General features: G+C 40.2%; 1 protein-coding gene across 4 annotated transcripts in view; it reads right to left on the bottom strand.

Annotated features, from left to right (window-relative positions):
- Positions 1 to 26505, bottom strand: part of Hnrnpm (heterogeneous nuclear ribonucleoprotein M) — a 39637-nt gene extending 13132 nt beyond the window's left edge. The window contains exons 1-11 of one of the 4 annotated variants that reach the window (XM_021185898.2): positions 26209 to 26500; positions 18134 to 18300; positions 10959 to 11011; positions 10048 to 10055; positions 9862 to 9955; positions 7386 to 7424; positions 7233 to 7268; positions 6225 to 6378; positions 5326 to 5375; positions 3964 to 4024; positions 779 to 880 (exon numbers count right to left, since the gene is read on the bottom strand). In XM_021185898.2, coding sequence (XP_021041557.1) covers positions 779 to 880; positions 3964 to 4024; positions 5326 to 5375; positions 6225 to 6378; positions 7233 to 7268; positions 7386 to 7424; positions 9862 to 9955; positions 10048 to 10055; positions 10959 to 11011; positions 18134 to 18300; positions 26209 to 26321 — 877 coding nt within the window. In that variant the 5' untranslated portion in view covers positions 26322 to 26500. Of the gene's footprint in view, positions 1 to 778; positions 881 to 3963; positions 4025 to 5325; positions 5376 to 6224; positions 6379 to 7232; positions 7425 to 9861; positions 9956 to 10047; positions 10056 to 10958; positions 11012 to 18133; positions 18301 to 26208 lie in introns of all 4 variants that reach the window. The other 3 variants (XM_021185900.2, XM_021185897.2, XM_021185899.2) reach the window with 3 other exon arrangements.

Below are 26505 nucleotides of genomic sequence, written 5' to 3' on the forward strand. Positions count from 1 at the left end.
TGTATAACACAAAGATGTTTAATAAACATTAAAAGCAAAAATTTAAATAATAATAAAGCAGTTTCTGAGCTACAAATAGTCCCTCCCCCAGCCCCAATCAAATAAAGTGTGCTGAGGCTGGTAGAGCCATGATATTAGGGATCTGCAAGAGTGACAGTGGTGAGGCAGAGCATCCACATCACCGTTTCAAATATGTCTATGAAAAGTCCACGTCCAGATCCAAAAGAATGAAATATGTCTTAATGGCACAGAACCATAGTACACAGAAACTTACACACACAGCTAAGCTTTCACTCATGTTTTCCTTGTCTTCCTGAACAAAGATACTATCCATTTTTCCTTGTGACCCATGAGTTTTGTCATTCATAAAAGCTTTTCAAATTCCTTTTATTTTATCAATGCTTATACTTATGGAAAAAGTCATGTCAACATCAGGTGCAAAATGTTCTTCTGGACAGGCTTAAAGCGCCAACGGTAGAGCTGTGGTTCTGCATGCAGTCAGCGGGCTGCACTGTTACTCAGTGTGACCTTGAGTAAGACCAACTCTCTTCCTTGTCCGCTCAAAAGTCATCATGACTAAGATGAAGAGGCACAGTGGCTTAAAAAACCAATTCAACTCAATAAAAACAATACTGCTTTTGTGAACACGAGGCTGAGATGAAAAGGGGATTTTGTCCAAATTGCATTAATCATATTTGAAAATCTCCAGACTTCAACTGCACTAATAGTGGCTTTAATAAATTCAATTTTCCCCATTCATCCCCACTACAATTCTCACCTGCAGGTCCTAGGTTCCCCATTCCAATGCCTTTGTTCAGATGGTTGGCATCAATAGGCTGACCTCCAGGTCCTAATCCCATGCCAATACCACCAAGTCCATCTGAAAGAAGCAGAGAAAGTCAAGAATATGGCTTCCCTTTCTGAAAACATGGTGACCCTCAGACAACTGGTATATTCTAGCTGCCATGCTTTATCCCTAGACCAAGCAAGCCCAGGGCCTGACTTGACTTCAACACCTATACACCTGCATCCCTGTGAGTGTCCCTCTTTATGAAGGTGCAGCTTTTTACATACAGTCAGAGGCTGGAGTATGAAATATGTACCTACACAACAAGGGCAGCTAAAGTCAGTTCGCAGGCTGGCAAGATGACTCAAGGGTTAAGGACCTTACTCCCAATCCTGAATTCTACCTCCAGAACCTATGGTAGAGAAAGCTGGTGCATTCAAGTTGCCCTATGACCTTCAAGCATCTGCACGTTAATATACACACACAAAGACACAGACATACACACACAAAATGAACGCACTAAAGAAACAAATAAAACAATATATATAGTACCACTATGTAGCCCTCTCTGGCCTCAAACTTACAAAGATCCACATGTCCCTGGCCCGAGCCCCATCCCAGTTTTTTTTCCCCCCTAAAGAAATCTAACCTTTCTCTCTCCCCTGCCCTCTTTGCCCCCTTCTTTTAAAAACAAGGTCTTACTATGCAGCCCAAGACTGGCCTCCAACTTGAGATCATCTTGCCTTCGCCTTCTGAATGCTGGTATCACAGATGTGTGCTACCACCTCAAGAATCACTAAATTGATATCCGGCACATCCTCACTGCTATGCTCTACAAACACAACTAAAGAAACAAGAAATGCAGACTGGTATCGGAAAGAGCCACTGAGGCCTGATACTTAAACCAAGATAATGAACAACAAAAAAACTTCAACAGGTTCTAGGTATTTAATCTATCAAGTAGGTTTTTAATTGCATGGCAACAGCTCCAGTAAGTCACCAAGGGTTATTATTCCAATGTACTCAAAGCTCTGAGGTCAACCCTTTGAGTCATACCAAGAGACCAAGAACCAGGGATAATAGGTTCCCTGGGGCTCAGTGCTCCTTTACCTCTAGCACAAGCATCAACAAGAACCACAACAAGCATGTTAAGTGACCACCTGCTTGCAGACAAGTAGTAAGGAAATATTGTCCTTTCAACAGACAAGCCATCTCCTGTCTCCCTGATCCCTTTTTTTTTTTTTTTTTTTTTTGCTACTGGGCAATCTGAACTAACCTTTGCTAAGTGCTCAATCACTGTAACTGCATTTTTGACCTATTCTTAAAGCTACAGGCCCTTTCAAGCTAGCAATTATCACAATTTCATTAACTTTCTCATCACTCTAAAAACCTCATCTCCAATAGCAGTCAGCTCTCTCCTCAGCACCATGGAACTATCTTCTGCCTTTTAGACCCACCTGTTCTGGGCATTGCCCACAGTTGGAAACAAGGTTTATCTATACCAAATTGTGGCTCTACCTCCACCCCCACCCCCTTTTGACTAATCAACTTGTAAGGAGCCATCCTCACATTCGACATTATAAGATGGCACTGACACCTGTGTTCTAAGTAGTAAACCATCTGCACATGCGCTGGGGTAGTTTCCCACCCCATGTGCTCTGCCTTTCCCGTGACGACAACTCTGGCTGATGGGCTGCAGCCAATCAGGGAGTGACACGTCCGAGGCGGAGGACAGTCCTCCATAAAAGGGAGGGGGCTCTGCCATCTCTCTCTGGCTCTCTTCTCCACTGGCTCCTGATGGGGTAAGCAATAAAGCTTGTGCCGCAGAAGATTCCGGTTGCCCTGAGTGTGTTCTTACCAGGGGGAACAAAAGCGGCGGGCAACAATCAACTGATTTTGCCAAATTTTAGTTATCTATACATAAATTAATGGATCAGTTCCAACATTCTCCCTTCCCTTTTTAAATAACATCTATCTGTGTACTCAGACCAGTGTTGAACTCATATTTGCCTGCTTTAGACTACCAACAAGTCTGGCTTGACTTGTTGACTAATAAGTCACACTGCTCCAAGCATTTATGTCATTTCTTCATGTGGACATTAGTTTTAGTCCTTAGAATACACCTGAGAGGGATACTGATAGACTATACAGCAAAATCCAGCTCAACTTGGCATTTATTCCATTTGTAATTTGTTTAACCACCAATCTACTCCAGGACACTTTCAAACTGTATAATTTTGCTCTCTGTATCTGGGCAGCCTGCCTTGTCGCAGTGTAATCCAAGAGCCCTTCTTTAAAAGTGTCTGCAGCAGAGAAACACGATGTGTTACTTTCCTAATGCTGTGATAAGACAAGATACCAGGACCAAGTCAACTCATTAAAAAAAGATTAATATGGGGCTCATGGTTCCAGGAGTTAGACTCCCTAACCATCATGGCAGGGAGCATGGCAACAGAAAGGCAGATATGGTGCTAGAAAAGTAATTAAAAGCTCTTTTTTTTTTTTCTCTTTCTTTCTTTTCTTTTTTTCTTTCTTTTTCTCGAGACAGGGTTTCTCTGTGTAGCCCTGGCTGTCCTGGAACTCAGAAATCCGCCTGCCTCTGCCTCCCGAGTGCTGGGATTAAAGGTACGCGCCACCACTGCCAAAAAGCTAAAATTTTTACAAAGAAAAAGCAGAGAGTTAACTGTGGATATTGTGGGCCTATGAAACCTTGAAGCCTGCCCCAGTGACTTATCATCTCCAACAAAGCCACACACGAGTAGAGGTCAGAGGACAACTTGAAGGAATCATCCTCTTTCTCAAACATGTGGGTGCCAGGGGTTAAACTCAAGTCGTCAGGTTTTGCATGAGATGCCTTTATCCTCTGAGCCAGTGCCCCTATCAAAACTCTTAGTTGTAAATTTCTTTACTCATTTCTTATCCTGAAAAACCTATAGAAAACGACTAATCAAGACATGCACGGTACAGTGCACACCATTAATCCCAGCACTTAGGAAGCAGAGGCAAGCAGATCTCTGTGAGTTCCAGGCTATCCAAGGCTACATAGTGCAACCTGTCTACACAGGTGGGGTGGTGACAGGAAAAACAGATCACAAGAATCCCCAGGGTAATTTTCCAAAACTGCAAGTATAAATTTAACTGGAACAGCTTCTATCTAGTATAATTCATATACTCACGGGGAAGTTGCTGTGGGCGTTCAGGAGGAAAAAAGTCTCCCTTTGGTAAAGCCCTCTCATCCTGGAAAAAAAGAAAACCAAAAAGGTCTTAATCTCCACTGGAGCACCAATAGCAAAAGATGGGAAACAATTACCACAACAAAGAACCAAAGAGGCCAGGTGCTGTGTGCTGCACACCTGTAATCCCAATATTTGAGAGACTCACACAAAAGGATCAGGAATTCAAGGCCAGCTTTGAGATACACAGCAAGTTCTAGGATAGTTTACATTACACAACTGTCACAAAAAATGAAACAAAAGACAGACAAACAATAATAACAAAGACAGGTTTGCAGATGTAGCCCAGAGATAAAACACCTGCCTATCACATACAAGGCCCTGTGTCTAGTCCCTAGCACCAGGGAAAAAGCAAAAATTTAAATTAAACAAACAAGATAACTAGTTAAATATAAATAAACTATGACATAGCCATGGCACAGAATAAGTATATCAAACACAAAGAGGTATTTGAGAGCATGTTATCTTCTGTGCCAACAGGAAGGATAAAAATACATTTGTATTATTGGGTATGTAGAGCAGAACCTGAGCAATAAGTACTAGTGAGGCTCAAAACATCATTTCATTTTTTTTTATTATTTATGTTTATCTTATGTGCATTGCTTTTTTATCCTACATGTGTATCTGTCTGAAGGTGTTGGAACTGTTGTTACAGACAGTGGTGAGCTATGATGTGGGTGCTAGGAACTAAAATGGGGTCTTATGGAAGAATAGCCAGTGCTATTAACTGCTGAGCCAACTTTCTAGCCCCTCTTTTAATTTTTTTTTTTGAGTCTTATGAATCCATTAGCTATTTATTCAAAGACTTAACTCCTTCAAATAACAAAATTTATAGCTCCTTTTATTTTATTCCTGAATCTGAATCCTAACCCAGACTGGCCTCAACATCTTTTAGTACTGTTTCTATAAATTATTATCTTTGGCAACGTTATAGTAGGATTACTGTTTATTAAGACTGAACTCCAATAGACCTTTAAAAGCTGTCTGAATCAAATATCTGTTCATTATACTAACCAAACACTGTATGTTATACTTTGAAAACTGGAGTTCTATGCTAAAGATCCTTTGTAGCTGATTCTTTGTAGCTCAAGCAGGATACTCAATGGGCTTCCTGAACATAGGAGTTAACAGTAATAATCAACCAGGCAGGAATGTACAGAAAAACTTCCATGAGCAAAGGGACTCATCACTCTGCAGCCTACTAAATAACAGCTTTAGTTTAAGGGCTAGATACAGTTTTAGTAATTCTACATTTTTCCTAACTTACTTGAACACATCACAAAAAAAGTGATCCTAGTAACTTACCATCTTGACGTGCATCGGCCTATCAAACAGCAACTGGCCATTAAACATAGCTGGTATTACAATTAAGGCTATTTCTAACAACTGTTAAAGCATACCATATAAAATGTTAAAAAGGTAACACCTCCATAGCTACCAGTGAACTCTCTGTGAACTCTTAAGAAATTTCAACTCTCTAGGTATGAAGTCTTAGTAATGACTTTGCACTACAAATGTTTCTGGTAATTAGTTAAAGCAGTTATCTATGTGTTCAACAGACCAAGAGTCTTTAGTATTTCTGAAATATCATGCTTTCTCGGTAAAGCAACCAGTAATAGTCTCCTGAGTTTATTTTCTGTAGTTATGTGTGACATACTCACTGTAATTAAAAAGATGTAACCCGAGGGCAAGCCTACAGCAAGGAAAGGGATCTCTTCACAATGTCTTCTCTACAACAGAGGGTCCAGTCCATAAGGATATATTATAAAGAAATCAAAGCCTCAGTTCTACCGGGCGTGGTGGCGCACGCCTTTAATCCCAGCACTTGGGAGGTAGAGGCAGGCGAATTTCTGAGTTCGAGGCCAGCCTGGTCTACAGAGTGAGTTTCAGAATAGCCACAGCTACACAGAGAAACCCTGTCTCAAAAAAAACCCCAAAAAAACCTCAGTTCTCATAAATGGTTTATTTCCTAAACTCCTCTGAAAAGAAAAGACAATTCATAGCATGTGTCTATGATACAACCACACCTTTTATCCATCTGTGTTCTACTCCAGAAATTTTTCAGATTCCATAGTAATCTATTTACTCTAGTCACAGAGAAAGTAGTCACTTCTACCTTGTTGTTGTCATATACCTAGGTATGCTATTGCCTAACCGTGCTGGGGACACTGTTTGCCGTGAGCTGAATTCCCACAAAAGGATACATATTGCTTGCACAGCTTCAATGGACTGTTCAAAAGTCACAGTGCCTATCCCACGACTTTTCCCATCTTTATCTTCCAGAATGTCTGCTCGGACCACCACACCAGCCATACTAAATACTTCCTTCAGTTTCTTCCAGCCAACTTTATAATCCAGCTAGGTGAAAGAAGAAGGTGAAAACTTCAAGGTTTACTTCTTTGGGGAAAAAGACACACTTTTACTATATCAAGACTTGCTTTGACTGACTTTACAAGAAAATTAACTTCAGTGGAATTGTTAAATAGGACTGCAGAACTGGGCCTTAACTCTGCCATTTATTGTCTCTCTTCTTAAATGGAACAGCATAAGTCTCCTCACATTTAACAAGCTTTCCCCCTCATACTTAAAAAGTCAGCAGGATGGTGGTGGTACCTGCCTTTAATCTCAGCACTGAGAAGGCAAAGGCAGGTAGATCTCTTGAGCCAAAGGTCCACCAATGCAACACCACTGAGAAACTGTCTTGAAAATCCCAAAAAGTCACTCTCCTTTTAAGTCTTTCCCCCCTTTTAATTCGTGAACCCACTAAGTTCTAAAAGTATTTGTCCTTGCAGAGAATAAAAATATCACCATTTACTCTAGATACAAAAAAATGTGAAAATAATGACAGTCTATTCATTCTTCCCTTTACCTAAATAAACCCCAATAAGGATGCATACCCAGTTACTACCTTTGTAAACACCAGAAAATCTTAGTAAACAAGACCCTAATAGGGCTGAGGTGAATCCTGAAGCCACAAATGCAGTGGTCACAAGAGAACAAAGTAGAAGGCCTACTTAAAATGAAAACAAGCTATCTACCACAAGTCTAACTTAAATTACTCGTATAACAGTGATACAATCAATATAAAGTGTTTTGTACATTTTTCTAATTTGTTTTCATTTAATTTAAAATTAAATTAAATGCACACTATTTTCACATTATTTCCATCCCTCCCTATTTTTCTATTTTAGAGAATGTTCCCATTTACTTACATTTGCTACAAATACTGTGCTTCCAAGTCTTCCAGCCTGTAATGCATGGATAATCTCATTTGGGATGTTAGGATTATTTAGGATACTGGGTGGGATATTAATCATTCCTGGGCCACCTGGTCCCATACCCATCCCACCAGTCGTAGCCATCACCTTTTGCATTGCTCTCCTTGCATGTTCACCATCAGGATCCTGAAAAAAGCATAAAGCGTTACAGCTAGAAGTAGGTCAGAAGTAGGCTTGCAGAAACTAGTGGAACTGCTGCCTTCACCACTATAGAAGCTCTAGTCTGCTGAGGTGCAGCTCAGTGATAGAGTTTCTGCCTAGTATTCCTAAGTGCAATCCCTAGCATCAATCACTTAAACAAATAAAATAAAAAGGCTCCCAGTAAAGCACAGTAGCAGTGATGGTAAAGGTCTGTAACCTTAATTCTCAGGATTGCTAAAGCAGTTCAAGGTCAAAAGCCAGCCTACAAAGCTGAAGTAAAAAGCTTCCGGTAGGACTCTGTCACAGTCCAGTCTGACACCTCTTGATGTGTACTCTGTAAGTCTGTCTTTGGATACAACTTAGAGTGGCAGACCTTATCAAATGGCACAGTATACACCAGCCACTCCCATTATCAACACCAAAAAAGCAAACAAAAATCTGCAGACCAACAGACAGTTTGAAAGGTATTCCTCAAATTATTAACAAATAAAATAAACCACAGCAACAAGAAGAGTTCTAGGAAGAGCAACAGTTCAGAAACAAAAAGCATAAAACTAAAAATCTAAAAACAACCTTCAATTTTAACTAAAATGAACAGGTAAGGGATAAAAGGATTGGCTGACCTGAGTTAAAAATTCCAAATTGAAACAAGATCTTCATGGGCATGACTCTTACTAATTGTTACTTATGTAAAACTCATCAATGATTTTTCACAAAGTCTTAAGTCATCATTCTATAATCCCAAGTTCCCTAAATCCTTCAAGGGTACCAGTGTTGGCATTCAAGTACAGTCAATGCTGTGCATCAGTACCTGAACAGAATTATGGAAATTTGATGCTGGCATGATTATCTATCTTATTCTTATTTGTGTCTATGTGTTCATATGGAGGTGTACAGCACATCTGCGTGCACTGTGTATTTCCTGCTTGAGTGCTGGAAATCAAATGCAGATCCTCTCTGGAAAAGCAAAAAGCACTCCCAACCACTGAGCCATCTTTACAGCGTGACCCAATTCCTGAAGCCTGCCTCTTCAATTTACCATTAACATATAAGAATTGACTTATACCTGACCATGCTTTCCTCTGAGTCTCAAATATGTTGTATTCTTCCAAAAGGAAAAGGTCTATAAGAGTGACCTTACCTGCCTTTAATCTACACACTCAGGCAGGTAAGGCAGGGGGAATCCTGAGTTATAAATTAGTCTGGGATACACAGCTAAGAACTAATTTCAGATATCTTAACACTGTTCCCCAAACACACACACAGTCAAGGAGGCAAATAATATTTGGCAGTTAATAAAATATCCTTCTACCCAACACTCGGGAGGCAGAGGCAGACGGATTTTTGAGTTCGAGGCCAGCCTGGTCTACAAAGTGAGTTCCAGGACAGCCAGAGCTACACAGAGAAACCCTGTCTCGAAACAGCCCCCCCCCCCAAATCCTTCTATAGGAAAAAAAAAAAAAAAAAAAGTACAGTGGCAATCTTGTAGGCAAAAAGCCCTGGGTTCAATCTTTGCTACCACCACCACAAAAACAAAACAATGAAACAAATAAAAAACCCCATGGTTTGGATTTAATAAAGATGAATACATTCATTTTATAAAATTCAAAGAGGGATAAGATGGCTCAGCAGGTAAATAAATAAGCATTAATACCCGAGCTCAGATCCTCAGTCACCCAAGGGAAAATAAAAAAGCTGGGTTGAGGGGCACACTTGTAATTCTAGGAAGGGAATGGGAAAGCAGTCCACTGGCCTGCCAGTCTAGCTTCAACAGTGAGGCCAAGTTTAGTGAAAGCACCTATCTCAAAATCTAAAGTAGAGAGATTGAGAAAGAAAAACATTCACTACTAGCATGGCCACCTGTACACACATGTGTACACATAGGTACATACTACATACACAAAAATAAAGAGGCAGGTGTTCAGTGACACATCACTGCAATCATAACACTTAGGAAGCTGAGACCACCAGAAACAACAACAACAAAACAGATGGGCAACAAAAGAGAATAGTGTTCCAATTCTAAAATCCAGAGGCTCAGGTTTTGTATTTCTGAGACACATGGATTGAAGAGTGGTCAGCTCAGGTTACTCAGGATCTGCTATTACAAAGTCACTACCTTCTATTAAAACATCAGACTAAGTGCATAGCAATTAAGAGACAAAGACAGAAAAATCACGGTTCAAGGTCAGTCTTGACTACAGGGCCCGCCTTAAAAGAACAAAAAAACCAAATAAACCAAAAACAGTAAGTTTGTCCACTCAGTACATTCTAGTCAAAGACCATTCTTATCCTAATCAAACAGTTAGGCCTTACTTTTCGAGTTGGGAATATCATTCAGTTTATACTGTTTGCTTAGTATGTACAAGGCCTTGGGCTCCATTACTACCACCAAGGAAAGAGTAGGAAAAAAAGAGCTCACTTCCTTGACTTTCAGTGGCCTTCCACTCAGACTATGCTTGTTTAGAACTTCAGCAGCTTTTTTCATGCTCTCCTCCATCTTGAATTCAACAACACTATAAGAAAAAGTCAAAAAAAAAAATGAATAAAACCAGTCCCACAACTTGAAAAACTCAAATGCCAGTAAGTATAAGTAAGTAATACTTACGCACATCCCTTTGAAAGAAGCCACAGACCAGTCAGATGAGCAAGGGGGAAAAAGAAAAAACAAAAAAACACAAACAGTAAATATCAATGACAGGAACAAATTAAAAGATATGATGTACGTAACAAAAGTCAAGATTTTTAAAATTAATCCTTCTAAGGGGAAGCTGACAGAAGTGCATGACCTAGCCTTCCTCGTAAAAAGCTGGGCTCCTTATCTCCTCTTCCTACACATTACCGCACTGCACTAAAGCTCCTGAGCAGACCTAAATCAGGTTCTCCAAGAAATCACACAAACTTTTGATCTGCTTCCCTCTATACTCAATCAATCCTTACCATACTCCTACTAAATAAATCCATCCTTTCCATAAACTAAAATCCTCCTTTTGATTATTCTAAGCCATTCTATTACACAACAGAAAATAGTTTATGTTCTCATTAAACTAGGCCAAGTTTGAACATTCAGGTTTGTAAGGTGTGCTTTACAATTTACTGGCACAGAGGCTACTTTTCAGAATCTTTGGTTCACACAACTTTCAAATCAGCAAACAACCAAGAGTAACATTTTCTAGACAAGAACACACTTTTACTTTAATTATACCACCACTAAAATTCCATGCATAATTCACACACAGCCAATTCCTGTTAAACAAAGAGACAATGCTGCTATTGGTCCCCAGTTATCCAAATTGGGCATCCAAACAGAATACCAGAAAGCTCTTTGGCCAGCCATTTGGAAAAGCGGGACTCCTGTTTGCAAGCCCCCTCCCACCCTACTGGAATGTTGGCAAAATCAAACATGGCTACAGTAACATGAGCACTCACTGCCTTCCTGATTTCATTCGAGTCCACGCCACCATACAGTTACATTTGTCATGTAGTAAATCCACAGAAGAAATTCTCTCAGACACTTACCCTTGACTTTCCTTCAGCGTCCATTAAGAGCTCCACGTATGTTACCTCACCAACTACAAATCAGTTTCCAGACGACACATAAACCAAGGGAGAAAAGCCAAGAAAACAATGGGAATTTAGAACAATCATCAGCAACCTTGTATGGAGCCTCTGCCTTATAAGAAAGCCCAGAAACACTCCATATTCTCTAAACCACCAAACTAGGCATTACAGGTGTGCAGTAAAATAGGTAAAAACTCATTAACAATATGTCCTTGATTTTCCTCCCACCACAAGCACACTACTTCCACTGATTTCCGATTTCCATTATCAATTTCCCTGTCTGTAATGCTCACTCATGACTAGAGGCAATCCAAATCTACAGGAAAGAATTCTGCAAGATTCACTTTCAAGGGAAGGAAGAAAAGATGTTTTTGCAGATATACTCTTACTGGTGAAGTCAAGATAAACAGCACACACATTACAATGCCACTGAACTGAGCTCATAAGTCACAAATACAAGAATGTGCCTATACATAAACCAAAAGGCATATAGACACAACTTCAGGGCCAGCTTTGTGTGTACAAACTGTGTAACAGGTCAGGTTTTTTAGCCTGAACCATGTTCTTGAAATTTCTAGTGTTAACAAGCAGCCTCTCATTTTATACTGGGCTCCTCAAATTCTATAGCTATATTTTGCATACAGTTCAAGACACCATGGTTTGGAAGAAGAATATTGGCTATTCAATTGTTAAATCAGAATAGCATCAGGCTTTGATTCTTTCCAGTTTTAAAAATCCCTGTCAGAGGGTAAAAATTCAAGTTTGGGGTCCAGTTGGCAACAAGCCAGTTAAACAGTACAATGAGTCTAAGCTACATGCAATGGAAAAAATAGCAGATTTTCAAAATTTCTGCAGATTTTCCTCAAGGTTTGGATTGCCAATTCATGACCACCAGAACCAGATGTTAGAATCATCTAGACAACCACCAAAATGGCTGCTGAACTTGAAGATGGCTCAAAGCATTAACTTGTAGAAAACAACATCTAAATCCATTTTCCAAAGTTTAAAAAAGAGAGATGGAGGAATTCTTAGGAATCAATCACTCCTTCCTTAGAAGGATGATTAAAGTCTTCAACTCACTTAGGTTTAGCAGTGCCTAGGTAAACATGACCCATTAATGGCCTTGATTGGTCTTCCCTGCTTACAACTCCTTTGTTCAAAGGACATTAGAATTAGAATGTTTCAAATACAGAAAGATTCAAATGGATAACAAAATATAATTATTTCACAAACACTTGTGAACATGTTAAGGGTGCATTTATTAATGGAGTTGAGTTGTACAGTGAGTGGTTGAAGGCCAAGTATTCCATGTTTAAACTTTATAGCCTCATCCTCCTAGTCCTTTCCTGAAATGTTACAAAACTGGTACTTTGCACAAAACAAAGAGAATCAGTGCAAAGGGGGTGTGGGGAGGAAATAGAAGGGGCCATTACATTTGACTTTGAGTACATACTTTATGGAGGCAAACAAACAAACAAACAAAAAAAACCTGATCATAGCCAAGTGACAGTTGTACAGGTTGGCTTTATGTTACCCTTTCAATAATTAAAACAGTTCCATAACTCCATGACCACTTCTAACGCCATTTTAAAAAGCCATTTATTTCAACAGCAGCAGCCATTCAATGACCAACAGCTCTTATCTCCACTGATGAAAATGCCTAGTGTCAAACCAGTGAAGAAATTCCAAGTTTAATTTCCTACCAGCTGTGACTACTGCCCTTAAATAAAAGAATCACTATATCAACCTCAAGACAACTTTTAAGTTTGTCAGAATCCAAGGACTATTGCATTTGAAATTTCTAGTTTGTGTCCAAAGACACTTTATCCAAAACAATGTTAATTGCAACCTAGAAAACAACAAGTCCAAAACAAACTTTTTCCACAATCATAACCATTTAACAATATACCAAGTTAAGAAAATTGCAGCTTTTCCCACTTGACATTCTAGTAATGACACACCTCCAGCTTCAATTCTGTGCACTAAAAATTTGATTTAAAAATGATATCCCTCTTAGAAATATTTTCTGTGGCCCAGAAATAAGTATTTCTATACTGAGGTACAATCAGCATAATCATACACGACACAAGTTTGGAACATTCCAATCTTGATACCCTGAAAGACTTCATCTGGTTATTTTTAGGGAATCTGCCAACTGTTTGTAATTCATATCTACAGAGGAAGATAATGATGAAAGCTTTAAAAGTTTTTTGTTTTTTTAAAAAGATTTAATTACTTATTATAGGATTACACTGTAGCTGTCTTCAGACACTCCAGAAGAGGGAGTCAGATCTCATTACGGATGGTTGTGCGCCACCATGCGGTTGCTGGGATTTGAACTCAGGACCTTTGGAAGAGCAGTCAGTGCTCTTAACCACTGAGCCATCTCTCCAGCCCCCACGAAAGCTTTAAAAAGGCTGTTTCATTTTTTGTACTAGTATGCAGTCAGGAGGTAAATTAAATGACAACAGCAGCCACACAAGTGGAACCCTTAGTTAATGAAACGCTACAGCTCCTTGATCACCAACCTGGATTCCACAGCCTCCCAAGAGTAGACTTCTAAGACAAGTCTACTGTACCTTTAAATTTCAACGTATCTAAATACAAGAAGAAACTGAGAAAGAAGTAAAAGAATAAAGAAACGAAAGCTTTACTGAAGAGAATACGGATGTGTGCTTGTGTGCTAGGGATTGAACTTAGGATCTTTCTTTCATCTTTTTTTGGAATCCTTGTATTTGTATATACATGTACATAGTCGTATGAGATGGGGTGTGTGTTCCATGACACCACTGTAGAGGTCAGTGGACAACCTTAGGTATATCAGTCGGTGCCTCCCCACATTGATTAAGGCACTCTCATTTTTGCCTCTGCACACACCAGTGTAGCTGGCTTGTGAGCCTCTGAGGAGTCTGCCACAATCTCCTTGTAGGACCAGTAAGATTACTGTACTGTTATGGGGAATTCAAGCTAGACTTTATGCATGTACAGCAAACACCTTTACCTACAGAACAAGTCCATGTTTTTAAGACAAAGTCTCATTCATGTAGCTCAGACTTGCCTCTAAATGCCCAATCCTTCTGTGTTCACCTCCCACATGCTGGAGAGTACATGGGTGTGCTACCATACCTGGATACTATTTTTTTTAAAGGGAATATGTACATGAAAGAAAGCAGGACACACTGTTGAACATGCTTTTTTGTATCATAATGGTCAATACTAAGTCAACCTAAGGGAAAATTGCATAGTCCAGAAAGTTTCTCTATAAAGACAACTTCAGTTGGGAGCATGCCTTTAGCCCCTTGGAGGGAGGTGGCTCTCAAGGTCTCTCTGGTCTAATATAGTGAAGCCCTGTCTCAAAAGAAGAAGAAGAAAAAAAAAAAAAAGACAACTTCAAATATGGCAAACTACTCTATACAAGGAGCTGACTTATAGACAGATCAGAAAGCAACTGACTAAGCCAAATTCAGACTTATAGAGGGTAAGAAAACTTTCTACTACAGAGACCACATAAGAAAGCTTCACAGGCTGTACTGCTGGGGCTCAACAGCAGTACTTAAACATCTGAGTGCTTTTTTGCATAGCAGGTCTTGCAAAATAACAGCTCGATTTAAAACAGGAAAGTATGAAGAATAGACTGGATAGGAACTTCATTTAAATTGAAAGCAGTTTTGTCTCATTTACCACAATGCACATTGCAAACAGGAGAGGTTTTCTATTGGGCTACACCTGCCCTCTGGGCCTCAGTTTTCTGTCAGCAGCAATCTGAAATTTACTCAAAGTTATGATCATTAAATAAGAGTGGAAGGATTAAAGGCTTAAAGAAATCTTTGGTTATACAAAGTAAACTGACCGCTGCTAAACTAGGATTTGAAAGTAAACTGTATCACTGACTTTTCTTTCTTCCTCAAACTGGGCAAGTATTTATTCACCAGTACTGCTAAGTCCTGCCTGAGTGGCAGCTGCCCCTCAGAAATAAGAAGCTCAGAACCCAACTTTCTTCATTCAGAGAATTTTAAGGTCTCTAACACATTAATATGCAAAAAAAAAAAAAACCCAAAACACAGAAACAAAACAAAGCAAAAACACCCACCCACCACCACCTTTTGTTTAAAAGAAATCTTCATTTTTGGTACCCATGCCCTACAGTCAAACACTTTTAAGACAGTATCCCATTATTCTATTGTAATTTATCTGAGTAGCTGTGGATAATGAAAGTTACTTTCAAACATAGTTCTGGAACCTCTAATTTAAATTCATATAAAAGTGGTTCCATTTTTTTTTTTTCAATCAGGGAACTCTCTTGCACCACAACCATTGCCTCCATTAAAAAGAATGCTTAAGTTGTGAAAGTCATCTGTCACCCTAGCACTTGGAAGATGACTAAGGCAGGAGGGATCAAGAAGCAAACCTTAGACGAGCCCGTCTCCAAAAAAAAATTTAAAAATAAAAATAAATAAAAACCTTCACTTTGTTCCTTTGGAACACCTTGGAGCAAGGAGCAGGTATTCATTCAAGCAAACAGTAAAGTCCACAAATAGTATCTTAATCTAGGCCCTACACTAACAGGATTTGAACAAAACAGCAACATGGCTCATAGGAAAATAATGCTTTCCATGCATCTTGTCTTCAAAATAGGTAACACTCTGATGTCACCATTAACACCACCAAGCAAATTTTGCATCATTATAGATGATTCTAAAGTGCTAAAATTAAACACAAAATATACACTTGATATCAGAGAAAGGGAAGATCAGAAAAGGAGAAAAGGGTACATGAGATGCTATTACCAGCATTGTTGCTCCTCCTGTCTTGTTCTGAGAGGCTACAACTAAAGACACTGTTGCAATGGTCGAAACGGGAGGTAAAGACAACTAATCCTAGCTCTTATTCGAGAAGGACATAGTTTTATCAGGGTAAGCTGCAGACTGAGAAAACTGCTTTGATTGTATCAGTCTAATCTCTATTATCGTTTAGTTATGGTTACTATGAAACAAATCCTTTTAGGATGTAAGCACCTCTATCTGCCACTTAAGCTTTTCAAAAACTTAGGGCTTTCAGACAACACATTATGCACTCTGGAGGCAGATGCAGCTGGATCTCTATGACTACCCTGGTCCATATAATGAGCTCCAGGATATCCGGCTACAAAGTGAAACCTTGTCTTGGGGGGAAGGGAGGGGAGGGGGAAGTAGACAAAGGAAAGACAACAGGTTTAAAAAAAAAAAAATCAAACAAGGACATTTTAAACCATACAATATATAAATCAATATGTAAATGTCTACACTTCACTGAATCTCAACACTACTATAGAAAAATTAAACTTTCTCTTATGAATCATTTTATTCCCAAGCTAATACTGCTAATTTCTTTTATACAGCAGATTAGATTGTACTGGGGAGCTCTAAACAAGAACATTTTAATGTTCAATTAAAAACAAGATTTACTGCACACCTGTAATTCTGAGTAACACCATCAAAAGTACACTGAGAGGGAGAAGCACCCACATCCATGGCAGTATGCCAGGGGAATATGAGAACCAGTTTGTAAGGATCTAAATAAATCACCAGGCTGGCTCCACACTTAATACAGGACAAAATAGTACATTGAGGTGAACTGCTTCTACATCCAGAAACATCATGGCTGCTACTTTATGGCTTCCAAAACTTAATTACTGAATGGTAAAGCAGTAAAAATGTCACCTACTTTATCATGTCCCAAAACTGGTTCACACACTCCTAAAATTGAAAAGTTTAGCCTGCAATCTCTTACAAAACTCTAGCAATTTCATTTTCAAAGCCACATTCCTGGTTCTTGGAACTACTATACCTTATTGTCAATGGAGATAGCAATTCAGTGGTTCAACCAAATCACAAAAGAACACAAATTTGAGGTTTATTCCAAAAACTAATTTGAATGAGATCCAACTGTACTGTACAGAAATTCTAAATTATAATACATTATAGCAGCAGTGCCATAGAACCAAGAACACTGTATCTGGGATGCCACATGACACTCCCTTCAGACAAAAGAAACTTCCCTCTTGCTCTAGGAGAATTGGCAGGAATGATTTGGCTGATCAAGGCAAGAGACAAACCTCACATGGGAGCAGCACATGTGACTGAAGTTCACAGTGCCTAGTGCTTCTGGCATGTCACGGTCAAGTTAGTGACAGAATAATGACCCGTTTCAAAACTCAATGCTGGGGCACCAGTACACACACCAAAAGGGCCATCCAAGTGGTACCCCTGTCACTAAGAATTAGCCATTCAACAAATCAAGCTCAAACTTCTCTTCATTATGAATGCTTCCCAAAAAACCAATTCCTTTCAGTCCTTCAAAGAAACTCCATTAAGGGTGATTTGATCTTATGTTCCCTTGGAGGAGAGGAGCTGCTCAAGGCACCCTACCTTATCTAAACCAGGACCCAGCAATCTCTTCAGTTCCGAGAGCCACCAACAGGATAAGAATCATGAAGGAAAGGAGGACAAAAGCAAACACAGTACAGGAGAGGGCGACGCTTCAGCGTGCAGAGATACTTGTTCATTTGCCCTGTCTTAGCCCAAAATTTGGATGCCTGGGCTGGGACACCATAAGGCACCACATGCACAGATGACCTGAAATCTCCCATTGCCAATCTCTGACTTCAGAGGAGAGTTCATAGTTCAAACAGAAAATCCCGTTGCAGAGTTTAGAATCTGAACAGCATACATTCTAGGCACTAAATTTTGATCCCAGGAGGATACCCACAAAATTTAAAACTATCTCCTAACCAGACTTTTAAAAAACTTAAAAAATTAAACACACACACACACACACACACCCCAAAACAACAAATTAATGTGAAGAATTTGATACATTTCCTTAATATAAAAACTCCCTTCACTAACTGGCGTCCCAATAACCATATTAAGCCAGTAAAATCATTTGTAGGGCAACGGACCATATAAATCACCCTATTTAACACATGGGCATGATCACATAAAAGGGATGGGGGTGGATTGAGGGATAGTGCTAAACCTGAACAGAACACATGCTCTTCCTAGAGCAGCTTCCACTGACAAAAACCCAGAAGATAGCCACAGAGAAGATGACACATTGACCTTCTTACCCTACTTCACCACCAGTACCATTACCTTTTTCTTTAACCAGGTCTTTAAGTGACTGCCATTTCACATCAAAAGGTATATTTGTAATGAAGGCTCTGTATCTTTTAGTTGGGTTGGCATATGGCTCAAAGCGATTGCCTCCTCTTTTTATGTTTTTCTCCTTCCTCTTCTCATTCTGAGTAGGTCGTTCTTCACTGAATTCAAGAGAAAAAAAGTTCCTCAGTTAATACAAGGAAAAGACACTATCTGTCTGTACCAGATATATAATCCTACACAGTTATATATGACATGGTCAGTGCTGGTTTTGATTTGGAATCCTGCAAATGAAGTTCTGCAAAGCAGATATCTGCAATTAGGCATTCCCTGAAACCTACCCTACTCCCGCAATGGGCACAGTGGCACATGCCTGTCTTCCTAACTCCTAGAAAAAGGAGGCAGAGTCAGCCTCAGTTATGTGAGAATAAAACTTACCTACCTATCATCAACAGATGCTCAAGAGAAGAGCACCTTCTTAACTAAGGAAAGGTCCTTTACACTGACTAACACAGGAATATGGGAGTGATACAATTCTCCAGGCACGGGGGTGGGGGGTGGGGGTGAGCCGGCTGCGGATCTGTCACCTAAGTTTACCAAATACAACACTATCTGCCAAAACATCTTTCAATGTTTCTTGGCAGACAACATGTCTAAAGTTCGTAAATTATACATCAATCTTCTTGTCACCATCTACCAGAGAACTGTGGATAGAAACATTTAAATATAACTCAGACATTTTTCTCAGACATTCAAATGCAGATTATGTAACAGGTATTATCCCACAAAGTGCATCGTAACATACCCAATGCTATTTTTTTTCACTTGTCACAAGACCACTGAATATTTTCTTCTCAAATCCTTATATGCAATTTAAAAAAAAGTTACTTTATTCTGTGCATAGTATTTTTTTGTACTACATGCTTGTCTGGTGTCCAAGGAGGGCAGAAGAGGGTGTCAAATCCCTCTGAAACTGGAATTACTGACAGATCTGAGGTGTCACATTTGATTGAACTTGGGTCCTCTTAACCGAGTCATTTCACTAGATCAATACATAACATTTAATTCTGAAAGTCCCTCTTTTAAGCAAATAATACAAAATGTACTCATAGAAACTTTTGTTGTTGTTGTTGTTTGAGACAAGGTCTCACAATGCAGCCTTGTATGGCCTGCAACTGATTTATGTAACCAGGTTGGATTTGAACTCTGCCTCTTGAGTGCTGAATTATAAACAGTTTGTGTATGTATGTGTTTTGAGTATTCATGCTGTTCAGAATGCATGTGGTAGTAAGGAAACAACTATTGGGAGTCAGTTCCTACTTCCACCATGTTTGCCCTGCCTGCACCTTAAACCACTGTGTCCTTAACCGCTGACTCTTTGTAGGCATCTTTATCATAAATACTCCAAATCTGGAAAGTATTAAACATTAGACTGAAGTACCTGAAGCAAATTTTAAAATGACAATACATGATTATCTGAATCTATAAGACCTTTTGGCTGTTTTTATGAAAATAAAAGTAGTATTGAAAAAATTTAAAATTCAGCTGGGCAATGGTGACTTATGCTTTCAATCCTAATAGAAGCAGGCAGATCTGAGTTGGAGGCCAAGTTGGTCCAGAGAGGAGTTCCAGGGTCCAGTATATTGGTTTCACTTTCTCTATTAACTTTCGGTTCTGTGGTTTTGTTTTTGCATGTGCTTAATTTGCAATCCATAGTCTTTGGTAAGATGCTGACAAATCTTTGTCCTTTTCCCCCTTAAAGACAAGGGGGAAATTCCCTTGTAATTAGTCTATTACTTTATTCTGAATTTCACTAACATATTTTAGATTCAGGCACTTTAGCACATTCAGCTCAATGTAGCCTTAAACTTTAGCCAAGGATGATGAACTCCTGCCTCTACCCATCTAGTGTTGAGGTTACAGACTCATACCACTACACCTAGCTCTTCTGACCTTTTTTTTAAGATTAATTTATTTATTTGATATGAATACACTGTAGCTGTCCCCAGACACACACCAGAAGAGGGTATCGGATCCCATTACAGATGGCTGTGAGCCACCATATGGCTACTGGGAATTGAACTCAGGACCTCTGGAAGAGCAGTACGTGCTCTTAACCGCTGAGTCAACTCTCCAGCCCTCTTCTGACCATTTTTAAACACCATGTTATTGGGCTGGCACATCAGGTAAAAGTAAAAACATTTGGCACCAGGCCCAATAACCCAAGTGTAGTCCTTGGAATCTACATGGTAGAAAGAAGCTGTCCTCTGACCAACCTACCTACCTACCTACCACACACACCTCATTTGTAATTAGTCTATTACTTTATTCTGAATTTCACTAACATATTTTAGATACAGGCACTTTAGCCAGACACATGGTTCACTTTTAAAAGAAATCGTCTTTGCATGTTTTTCACTGTCTGGGGATGAGAGTTGTTATTGTTTGGCAGTCAGTCCTGAGGATTGAATCAGGGTTTTGCACACCTTAGGCAATGCTTTACCACCAAGCTCTATCCTCAGCTCTTTATTTTTAGATTGGAACTGGCAATCTCACTGCCTCGGTCTCCTAGGATGATATTCTTGTTATCCTATGTTCTGCATTTCAGGATGCTTAGAGGCATCCTGACTCTACTTCATAGGAACAGTAACAACCCAACCCCCAGTTAAGGTTCCCAAAGGAAAGGAAGGTAATCCACTGAGAATCAATGGCGTACACCTAGGGGGACTTAACACACACCTGGGGGAACTTATCAAAAACATCTGGAGTAACAAGGAAAAGTCTTTAAAAATGTTACAAAGTGGGGTTAAGAAGAATTAGAGCACTTATCTGGAAGAAACGTTGATAATATATAGTTCTTGGCTCTACCTACTGAGTGCTGGGACTACTGGTATATACCACCCAGCCTGGGTTAAATTTATACTTTCTTTTCATGTTTTTAAACGTCCTAATACATGCCAGTAGTTTGACTTGTAACCTTAACATAAACTAACAGAACTGTAACCTTTCAAAGAAACAGCAGACACAACAGGTAGCTCTAAGGCAGCTAATATATTTTAAATATGGCTCTCAATTCCAAACTGCCAAAGAAAATTAGATGCTTACACCCAGTAAGATAGCTACTCCAAGTTCTAATCAAGCCCAATCAAATAATCTTCTCTAATAGTCTAATACATTGCTGTATCTCATAATATACTGTTAAGAACGAAAACATGTTAGGTACTGGCAAGACATTAAATCAACTTTGTTTAATACAACTTTTGGGATTGCTTTACTAAGTTGCTTGAAAATCGACATTTATCAAGTCATTGTTCTGCCACACTTAAATTATACTACATACAAAAGGTCACACTTTATAGATTAAATGCCTTTATACTGCTCTATTTAGTATACTAAATATGCATGGTGGTACATGCTTTTAACCCCAGGACTAACCTGAGCTCCAAGCCAGCCTAGACAATAAAATGAGTTCCAGAACAGCCAGAGATACAGAGACCCTATCTCAAACAAAACAACAAAAACAGAAAACAAACAAAACCCCACTGTCATCCTAACATCTCTTATGTCTTCATGACACCCCCATACCTAATTCCTACTCATACTATTTCTGGAATTTCTCAATATATGGAAAAATCTCAATACCCTGAAATTCTGATCACATCTTCTGGGACAAAAATACATCTTCCCTCTTGAAAATAACCTTTTACATAAAGTTTTTTTTTCCCCCTAACAGAAGGCCTTTAAATTGTGAGCTTAATGGAACACTATTCTAGGTACAGATTCTTCCCCTATCGAAACATATAATCAGGTCCATTTCCAGTGTAACTCTATAGCCTGTATCCATAGTAGCACACAGGCTTGCTGTGAGAACCAAAGAATTAGTCAAGAAGTATGGTAGTACATACTCATATTCTCAGAATTTAGGAATAAGGGGCAGGGGGAGTATGGTAAATTAAAAGACCAATCTACTGTGCTGTTTCAGATCAACCAAAGATACATAAGAGCTTGCCTTAACAACAAACAAAAACAAAAACAGTAGGATTATGATGGCTCTCTGTGAATTCCAGGACAGCCAGGACTACATAGACAAAACCTGTCTTAATTCCTTCCCATCAAAAAACCCCCAAAATAAAAGTGCAACATTATTTTTCTTTGTTAATAAACATCTGCCAGGCATAGTAGAGAACACCTTTAATTCTAGCACTGGGAGGTGATCTCTGAGTTTAGAGCAAACCTGATCTAGTTTAAAGCAAACATGATCTACAGTGAGACCCTGCCTCAACAAATATAAATTGAGTACAAAAAAATACTAAGACAAAAAACAAGTTGGTATATGTTAAGAGCAAAATATGTAAGGACCAGTACTGTGGGTAACAAAGAGCTAGAGTCATACATCCAAGTCTGAATAATATATTCTCTCATTTTTAAGTAGAGGCTACTACTAAGTCACAAGTCTTTAAAAGAATTAGCACACAGCACACCAATAATAATTTTGAGGTGTAAAAAGGGAGACCTATTTGCTCCTAGCCTTTCTGTATTGTATTCACTTGGGAGGTTTTAAAACATTCCAACCATTGTCCATCACAGAAGAAACCTAAGCACTGAACTCACTACAAACTACCAAAGGGACAGTTCAGTTTTAACTAATACTGCAAAGCAGAGTAATATGAGAGTCCGTTTGGGAAGCCCTTGAAGAGAGAAAAAAAAGTAAAAGCAAGCTTATCTTTGCAAGCTGGTATCTGTTTCTGTAGTCATTTAAAAAAAAAAAAAATCAAAGGACAAAGTAACAGCAAAGCTCTAACAGCACACACTCAAATAATACAGAGCTTCCATTTCTAATCTTGAGCTAACAATCTAATGTGCCTCAAACGTACTTTTCACCAAGTACACAATCACTTTTAAAAAGTACAGCAAATAGAGCAGAGCATGATGGTACACATATGTATTCATAGCACTCAGGAGACAGAAGAAGCAGCAGGATTCAAGGCCAGCCTGACCTACAGAGTGAAATGCTGTCTGAAAAACCCAAACAATGGGGCTGTAGAGATGGCTCAGTGATTAAGAGCACCCATAGCTCCCAACTTCCTGTTAACTCCAGCTCCAGGTGATTTGACACCCTCTTCCTGCCTCCAAGCACTGGCACTCACCTGTGTGTATACACAGAACACTTAAAAATAAAAAGGTTTTCATTAGGTATGTAGCTCAGTGGTAGAGTTCTTGCCTAGCATGCAGGAGGTCATCAATTGATCTCTACTATCAAAAACTAAATAAATGGGCTAGAGAGATGGCTCAGTGGTTAAGAATATTGGCTGTTCTTCCAGAGGGCCTGGATTCAAGTAATAGTACCCACATGACAGCCAACAATTGTCTAAAATTCTAGTGCCAGGAGACCCAATGCCCTCTTGGCCTCCATGGGCAACTGCATGCATGCTGTGCATAGACACATAAGCAGACAAAACATGCATTCTCATATTTTTAATTAAAAAAAAAGCAAGCTAGTGAGAAGGTTCACTAGGTAATGTACATGCATACTTAACAAGCACGAAAACCTGGGTTCAATTCTTAGTCAAAAGGTGGGAAGAAAAAGACACTCTGCTTTTAAAGAGTTTGTTTCAAGAACTTTGTGATGCAAAAATAACAATTATTTTTCACCCACACTACAAAACTAAGTGCTGCCACGTTCTCAGGTATCCTCCATTAAGCCAGTCTGAGACCACTCAGGTTCTTTCCCACAAGGGCTATTTCATCTGATACTTCCTATGCACATTCTGTCTGTCAAATGACTCTGCCACAAGTTATCTATCTGAATACAGACAGTGGAAATTTAATTAAAACTGTACCATTGGACCGTGTTCTATTAAAAATGCAATCTTTCATATAGAAAGGCTCTAGCAGCATTGCATTCTATATACAGGAAATAATTTTTTGCCCCTGTGACAGGGTTTGTGTCCTGGTTGTCCTGGGCTCTGTAGACCAAGCTGGCCTTGAGCTCAGATAATCACCTGCCTCTGCCTCCCAAGTGCTGTGATTAAAGGCATGCATTACCACTGCCTGGACAGAAAATAACTTCCTTAAAGCTTTTTAAATAAGGCCCTCAGAAATCCTAGAAGGTGAACCAGACATGGTAGTACACACCTGTAATTCCAGCAACTGGGTGGTGACAGAAGCAGGGATGTTGTTCTGAATTCAAGGCCATCACAGTCTACACTGTAGACTCTACAGTTTGCCCAGGCATCTAACTCAAAAACTGAAAACAACAAAGACTAGAAGAGGGAATCTGATCCTACAAGGCATCTCTACGACAAAAGCTGAAAAAAATGAACATGAGACTAACTAAAGTACTAAGTGTAGCTCAGAGGTAAGAGTGCTTGTCTAGCATCCTCAAGACCCTGAGTTCCAAAGAGGATGGAAGGGAAAGTTAAAAATGAGCACACTCCTAAGCTAAGCCTTTCTGGTAGTAAAGAGAGGCCTCTTTCTCCTTTTAGTACTATGGGGTGAACCCCAGGACCTTGTGGATCTTGGGTAAATACTCTATTAATGGGCTATAGTCTCACACACTCATACACAACAGGCAAGTAGTTATGTAGGTTAGGCAAATCTTGAACTTGTGATGTAGCCGAATCAGCTCTGGAACTCACTCAGCCTCTCAAGTGCTGAATAACACACAAGAACCAGTTAACCAATGGTGTTTTACTTCTCCCTAACTAAGATAAAAGATATTAAATTTCCTCCAGTAACAAAATAGCCATTACTTGGTAAATGCTTCACTAACAAGTGTTTTAAGTACTCTCAACTCCCAGAGTCCTAAAACTTCCCACCTTATAAATTTGATGGAAAACAAAAATTCAGAGACATGGGCTGCTGATTTTAGAACCAAAATGTTTCTCCAGACCTCCTCAAGCTGATATATTGGTTTATCAGTATGAGGAGGGTTTCACAGGAGCAGAATCTTATGGTTTCCTCCTTGAAGAAAACTTTTTAGGGCTCAGAAAGACCACCCTGTGTTCTGATATTAGGAATCGAATCTAGGGACTTTGGAGTGCCAGGCTATTGCTATGTTTTCATCCCTCTTTTTGAGAGTCAGGGTCTAGCTCAATTTCCCAATGACTAAATGGCAACCTAGACTGAACTCACTCTGTATAGTCTGGCCACACTTTGCACTCTGGATCCTGCAGCTTCCAACTCTCCCAAAAGGCTGGGACTCATCAGGCTGTGCTAGGACACTTATATTAACAATCCAAGGTCCCTAGACAGATCTCCAAGCAGGATTCAAAAAAAGGGATGATGACGTCTGTCTATTTTAATTTCTGAAACCCCGAAACCCCGAAGTGGTGCCTCTACCCGCACACTTTAGGTCTGTTGCTAAGGATGAACACTGAGCAAGCAAAGACCATTTCTCCCATTGGTACCAACTGCACTTTAGGAAGTAGGAATATAAAGAGGGGGAAGAACTCCAGCCCAGGAGCCCGGGTCCGGGGCCATTCTGATGGAAGAAGCACTTCTTGCAGAATGAGGGTAACACCGGTCGGTGTCTCGGAACCCCGCAACAAGGGCCATGTCGACACCTTCCGGGTCGCGCCGCCGACCGTACACGTGACACCTCGCACGCGAAAGCCTCCCGCCCCTAACTTCTCAGATCTGAGAAACTGAGACAGAATACTTCCACTACTATGGATTGTATGTTGAAGGGTTGAAACTACACAGTCTTAATGGCTCAACCCTCGAGACCCCAGTGAGAGGTGCTGCGGGCCCTGATCTCCCGCAGCCCGCGCGCCATCACTGCTCTGAGAATAAAATACCAGGCCACAGGCCTGAGGCCTCGACGACGCGCTCAGACAGCCAGGAGGCTGAGGCAGCGGAGGCAAGCGCGGTCGGCAGGGGGCGATCCACGAGGCTCTCCTGGCTTCGTCGTCGTCACAGCCTTGGCCGCCCCCAACTCTCGGCAGGGAAAAGGCCTGCGCAGACGCCGCGCCGCCGTGGGAGAAGAGAAAGCGGCCCACAGACCTAACGGAGCTGCGAAGTAACCTGGCTGGAGTTAAAGAAGGATAAACTGCTGTTAGACTACTCACCCCTTCGGGCCCGGAGCTCCGTTGCCGCTCGGCACGCAGGGCGCGCCGCTCTCTTCCTCCATTTTGGGTTCTGTCGCTGCCACTTCGGCTGCCGCTTCGACCCCTGCCGCCATTTTCTCCGCGTCTGGGCTTTGTGTGAGGGAGCGGGCTCTGTCGAGCTGCGCCTGCGCGCTCACGTGACCCCGAACGACCAGTAACGCCTCCTTGTGCGGCGACCGGCTCCCGCTTCCTGCTCGCCTCGGGTCACGCCCCCTGGACGTCAGGCCACGCCTCCTCGAGTGGCAGACCTCACTTCCC

The sequence above is a fragment of the Mus caroli genome, chromosome 17, assembly GCF_900094665.2.
Source record: "Mus caroli chromosome 17, CAROLI_EIJ_v1.1, whole genome shotgun sequence".
Classification (NCBI taxonomy): domain Eukaryota; kingdom Metazoa; phylum Chordata; class Mammalia; order Rodentia; family Muridae; genus Mus; species Mus caroli.